Source organism: Elaeis guineensis, chromosome 11 (assembly GCF_000442705.2).
Source record: "Elaeis guineensis isolate ETL-2024a chromosome 11, EG11, whole genome shotgun sequence".
Taxonomy (NCBI): Eukaryota; Viridiplantae; Streptophyta; class Magnoliopsida; order Arecales; family Arecaceae; genus Elaeis; species Elaeis guineensis.
In genome coordinates, this window is record NC_026003.2 from 19,938,922 (window position 1) to 19,945,504 (window position 6,583).

A 6,583-nucleotide genomic window follows, 5' to 3' on the forward strand; every position below is an offset into this window, starting at 1 on the left:
TAATAATGGCCATCCAATGCTGCACAATACTACAGTGCAAACCGTGCACCATGGGGGATTCGTGCTTGCATATCGTGTATTTATTACAATGGCTTGGCACAAGTTTTATTATGGATATTTTTATGCACATACAAGTCCTTGGTTGCCTGTACTTTGTGACAATAATGCAATAAAAAAAACAACTACATATTCCACACCGGGGAATACAGTCCTACTAAGCTGATACGGGCTACAGCTATGTCCGTATTAAAATGAATTTTGGAGTGTTATAATGGCTCAGAGACCTCTATCTGGATACTTTCGTTGATCTATGGTTCCATTCTTCCCCACACTAAGTGCAATGGTACCGCCTCGGTGGAGTAAAAAGAGGAGCTTGAGAGGGCCTGTTATATGCTACATGTACAACCTGTAGCCTACGTCCATAGGGCCTTGGGGTGATTCTTCTGTCACTACCAGCTCAACGTATGATTGCATACGTTCATCTTCTATTGGGACTTTTCATTTCCCTGACTTACGCTCTTGCTGGCACGTTTTGCCCTTCTGAGCAAATGAAAAGGAAAGCTTTGAGCAGATGTAACATTTTGCGCACATATGCACGAGTTATATGCCTATTTTAACTCTTTTTTCTAAAAAAAATTAAATGATGGACGGTCCTGCACTAATATTTTATTATCTTTAAATTGCTTGGATATCAAATAATATGATTTAAAAATTAATAGTCTATATATCAAGTAGTCTATATATATATATATATATATATATATATATATATATATATATATATATATATATATATAATTTCATACTATTTAAATTATTCAGTTCTTTTGACCATTTGATGAATAGTCCGAAGATCTCTAAATCACATTAAGCAAATAGTTTAAAGATAGTAGAATATATATATTGCACATTTAAAAAAAACAAAAATAATATTTTAGCCATTTACGCCCAAAATGTAAACATGAAAGCATTTAATCTTGAACCTTCTACCTTGTTGCATAGGAATTTATAAAGTTCAAATCCTCCCTGACCCAAACCAAGATTAAGAGTTGAAAAGTTTAATCCATGAAATGTAGAGACGTTCTAACATTTTATAACTGAGCAGACAGGCCAAGCAATCCATCATAAATCATATACAGAGCTCCTCGATATTGTCAATGTTATCTAGGGGATTTTAATAACAAAAAGCCGGTGAACACATGCATTCATGATGAATAAAAGCCAGAGATATCATAAATACCCTGGCGAGCCCAAGTCCGGATGACTCGGTTTAAGATTTACCCTAATAAGTCAAAAAGAAAAAGGGAATTGAAACTTTTCAGCATCCCAATCAAAATGTTCCAACAAAAATAGTAAAATCTTAATCAATATAAAATAAAAATAAAAACTATATCTAAATATTGATCTTAAAATTTGTCAGCTAAAAATTATTTTAAAAATTCAAAATAATTATTGTACATTATATTTCAATTTTATATTAGAGATGGCATTACTAAATCATTGTTTTCAATTCTTATAATTAACTTAGATTATTTAATAAATAATTAAATTTAAATTAATAAATTTTTAATCTATATCGCATCCGATTCATGTATGATCGGATCTGATCGGATTACCATCTCTATTATATATTGTGTCCGGCAGTACTCCATGAAAACGAAATCTTCAGCTCCACAAAACTTTTCTAACAGAAGTGCTGTCTGCCACCATCCTACAATCCAACTCAGCTATCACGTGATCCACATCACACCATCAATACTAATCCTTTAACGGTCACACAACTATTTTTTTTTTTTTTTAAAACTCCAACCATGGGCACCGATTTCCAAGAATATAAAACTTAACAGACGCAACTAAAGAAACTAAAATTTTGAGCCCTGAAGCACGATGTCACCGAGTCCCAACGACACTGATGCTAACCCACTAACCCGGCATTAAATTGCCACTAATTACAACATCTATCCAAAATACACAAGAAATTATTACGCTAGAAAAATTTGGAAAACAAAAAATATCACGCCCGCCACCGCCCTTCCCACTCTCCGCTTCTCCTGAAAAAATATACATTAACTCAATAAATTAATAAATTAAATTTAAATTTAAAAAATAATTCCGGTTGGAAACCTAACCGTGGCGGCCGCCGAAATGCTGTAATAGCCGGAGGACGGCTCGCCGGAGGAATCCCCACCCAAGCCCGCACCACCACCACCACCACCTCCTGCGCCGGGGGCGGTGGAGTTATCAAGCGTGAAGCCAAGCTCGTACGCCGGCGTCCCGTCGGGCTTGAAGATCCCGTAGTTCCTCTCCGACGCAGGGCCGGGCTTCAAGTTCTCGTTGAAGAGCGCAAACACGTACACCCGCAGCGGTACCTTGGGCAACAGCGGCGTCCCTTCCCCTCCGCCACCAGCTTCATCAGATTCCGGTTGTAGGCGGCCGCGTTCTCCGCCGTCGCCCCCGCCTCGTCGACGTCGCCGGCAGACGGCCACCCCGTCTCCGAGACCCTGATTTCGACCCCCTTGGTCGCCCCGGCGGCGGCGATCGCGTGGTAGACGGCGTCGATCTGGGCGTGGAGGAGGTTGGCGTACTGGAGGCCGGAGCGTGGGTCGACCACGGGGGCGGCGCTGGACTGGAGGAGGGCGTAGTCGAGGGCGACGCCGGAGGGGTCCTTCTTGTAGGCGAAGTAGGGGTAGGCGTTGATGAAAAAGGGGGAGCCGGTGCGGGCGTGGAAGTCGAGAATGGGGCAGAGGAGGGGAAGGAGGTCGCGGCGGAAAGTGGCGGTGGAGGGCGGGTAGGAGTCGCCGAGGACCGCGAGGGAGTGGGCGGTGGTGACGGCGATCTGGCGGTCGAGGCCGAGCGAGGCGAGCGCGGAGTGGAGGTTGTCCATGGCGGGGAGGAGGAAGTGGGGGAGCGCGGTGTTGTTACTGGTCAGCACCTCGTTGCCAACGGTGAGGAAGGCGATCTTCGCCGCCGGGAGGTAGGCCTGGACATTGGAACGCACCCAGGCGAGGGCCTCGCCTGGGTCGCCGGCGAGTTTGGGAAGGCAGCGATCGGGGAGGCCGACGACGAGCTCGATGCCGGTGTTGGCGAAGGCGCGGATGGCGGCGGGGTCCGCGTCGTAGAGGCGGACGCGGCCGACGCCGATGGTGGAGACGAGGCGGGGAACCGCCTCCGGCGAGGGTAGGTTGTTACCCACCCGGCCGTAGTTGATGCCCACCAGAGAGGCGGAGGTGGCGGAGCACGGCGGGGCCCGGCGGAGGAATCCCAAGAGGAGCAAAAGGAGGAGGGAATGCACCGACATTGTTTACCAGAAAAGAGTGAGCGAAATTTAGGGTTTCTTGGGGCATGCAAGAGAGAGAGCGGAGGAGTATTTTGGCGGTGATGGGGGCTAAAAGGGTGGAGCGGTGGAGGGGGGGGATTCATAGCTGGATTTTTGTCTGGTGCCGTTGGAGAAGGTGATGGGATCTCGGGTTCTGGTGACCGGGTGGTGAGGGAGAGAGAGACAAGAGGAATCTGGTAGTCCGGTGGTGTCAGTCGCTAGTGGCCGAGAAGGGATAGGGGGGCGTACGTTTATTTTCGCTTTTGCTCTAAACTCTACGGTAAACATTTAACACGCCCCACCCCCACGTGATACCGCCAAATGGTGGTAGCGGGGAGGAGGGACGGCCACGCTCACTGGCGTCCTGAGACTGTGTCCCGTTCTTTTGCTTCCGACCCTTATTATCGTTTTATATGAAAAAGAACTGATCCTTGAGTTCGGATCTGGTGTCAGTGACCTCATCTTTTGGCCGAATCAGCGCTAGATTCCATGATAGTAATGGGTGGTTCGTCTTGTTTTCAACTTTGCACTCATTCTTGACCATCTGTATTATATATATTTAAGTCAAATTTTTTGATATGATATGGGCACTGAATGTAAAATCGAAGGGTTTGATGGCACCAATTTGTTTGTTTTAGAGGTGTCGTCCAGGGCTAAAAAGGTGGGCATCTGTGGTCACGTTTGGGATAAATTGTCTTGTAATGAGACAATATTAGAAATCTCAAAAAGATTTTTTTTCCCACCAACTATGCCGTTTCCAATGTCAGAATGAGAGAGAACATGGGTAATCGATCATATATTATATATGATCAAACAAATTGAGCACCTCGGTAAATTTGATTTTTTCTTACACGAACAGTTTGGAAAAGATGTGAGTCTGAATTTCTTACCAAAATTCTACTTACTGTTTCTTAGTCATTATCGAATGATGAAATCTGTAGTAAACTATCATGATCTATTGAGATTGTTGCAGACTTTTGAGAAAGATCACCAACTTCATAAGGAGACGGTGAATATAGTGGAAAAATCTTTTTCAGACGAGTATCATTCTTTTAAGAAAAGGAAGAAGAAGAAAAAAAAAATTCAAATCTGATCAGAATCAGACAGAGTACTTCTACTATAAAAAATAAGATCATTGAAAGAGAAACTGTCCTCAATATATTGCATCGCTTGATTCGAATAGGCCTAAGAAGAAAAAGCAATCAATTGTTAAGCAAGGTAATTTTATGATAACTCCTTGCAACTTCTCAATTTATGATACAATAATCTGCGTATTGATACTGGTAGTCCTATTAATATTTGTAATTCATTGCTGGAATTTCAGGTCAGTAAGAGATTTGAAAACAGTGAGAGATTCCTGAATGTTGGAAATGGAAGATCAATTCTAGTTTTAACTTTAGAAATCATCAAATTTGTATTCAATTCTCATATCATTGTTCTTAGTGATTATTATTTTTGTCTTAATTTCTTACTGAATATAATTTTTGTAGGCCTTCTGGTCAAAGAAAATTATAAAATTTTAATAAAAAAAATTTTGTGAAATCATTTTGAAAGGTGTTACTGTAATGCATGGATAATTGAACAATAGAATTTATATTGTATCACGGTCTAGTGTAATGTACATATCGAGAAAATATACTAGGATAAATGATGTCTCAGATAGCTATCTTTAGCATTGTATGCCAGGTCATATTAACAAGAACAGGATGAACAGATTCATCCGAGAAGAAATCTTTAAGGATAATAATTGTGAATCATTGCCAACCTGTGAATCATATCTATTTGAAAAGATGATCAAATCATCTTTTACTGAAAAAGATGAACAAACCAGTAATGTTCTAGGTCCTATACATATTGATATATGTGGACCGATGAGCACAAGTGCGAGAGGAGGGCATCATACTTCATTACGTTCATAAATAACCTATCTAGATATGGGTATGTTACTTGATGAAAAACAAGTCTGAATCATTTGAAATATTCAAATGATTCCATAGTGAGGTAGAGAAACAAATCGAAAAAAATATTAAAACTCTTCGATTTGATCGAGGAGATGAATATCTATCTGGTAAATTTCTAACACATCTAGAAGAGAATGTGATTCTCTCATAATAGACTCCTCCTGGAACACCACAGCATAATGGCATCTTAAAAAAGAGGAATCGAACTTTGTTGGATATGGTTCGATCCATGATGAGTTTTTCAAGTCTGCTAATCTCTGTTTAGGGATATGCACTTGAGTCGACTTGCTATGTACTTAATAGAATTCTAAGTAAGTCTACGAAAAAAATATCATAGGAGATATGGATGGGCATAAACCAGTACTCTCACATCTTAAGATTTGGGGGTATTCGGCTTATGTCAGATATTTGAAAATAGATGAATTATAACCTAGATCTGACAAGTGTATCTTCATAGGGTATCCAAAAGAAATCAAAAGGTATTATTTCTATCTTGCTGATAAATAGAAAGTGTCCGTGAGTAATAAAGTACATTTTTTAAAAATAAAATTTTTAGTAAAGAAATTAGTGCTTCTAAAATCGAGTTTGATGAAGTTCGATGAGTAAAAAAATCGATCCAATCTAGTGAACCCACAGAATCTGATTTGATTGAATTAAATTTAGAACCTATTATTGATGCACCATTAAGGAGATCTGATAGAGTATCGCATCCATCAGACAGATACTATGATTTTTTGATCCGAAAAGGAGATCCTGTTGAACTCGATGAGAACAATGAGGATCCGATCTCCTATATGGATGCAATGCAGAGGTCTGACTCTAATAAGTGGCTGAAAGCCATGAAGTCCGAAATAAAATTCATGAAGGTCAATAATGTATGGATATTAGTTAACCCACTTGAAGGAGTAAAATTCATAGGGTGTAAGTGGATCTTCAAAAGAAAAAGAGGTACAGACAAAAAGATAGAGACCTATAAAGTTCGTCTGATTGTCAAGGGATATCATCAACGTTATGGCATTGTCTATGACGAGATCTTCTCCCCTGTGGCAATGCTAAAGTCCATTCAGATCATGCTTACGATAACTGCACATCTAGACTATGAAATATGGCAAATAGATATGAAAACAGCTTTTCTCAATGGTGAGCTGGAAGAAGAGATGTATATGATACAACTTGAAGGTTTCACATTCACGATAATTCTAAAATATGCAAGCTTCAAAGGTCTATTTATGGATTGAAGCAAGCAAGTAGGAGTTAGAACATATATTTTGATAAAGTGATCAGAATATATAGCTTCATTAGGAAT

The 6,583-nt window shown here is 40.6% G+C and overlaps 1 protein-coding gene across 1 annotated transcript; it reads right to left on the bottom strand.

Annotated features, from left to right (window-relative positions):
* Nucleotides 1-1,764: 1,764 nt before the first annotated feature.
* On the bottom strand, nucleotides 1,765-3,677 carry LOC105033101 (glucan endo-1,3-beta-glucosidase 10). The gene is given in 3 exon segments (XM_010907753.4): nucleotides 1,765-2,051; nucleotides 2,130-2,395; nucleotides 2,398-3,677. Coding segments are annotated over 3 exon segments (1,236 nt in total). The 5' UTR covers nucleotides 3,299-3,677; the 3' UTR covers nucleotides 1,765-1,982.
* Between the last annotated feature and the right edge of the window lie 2,906 nt (nucleotides 3,678-6,583).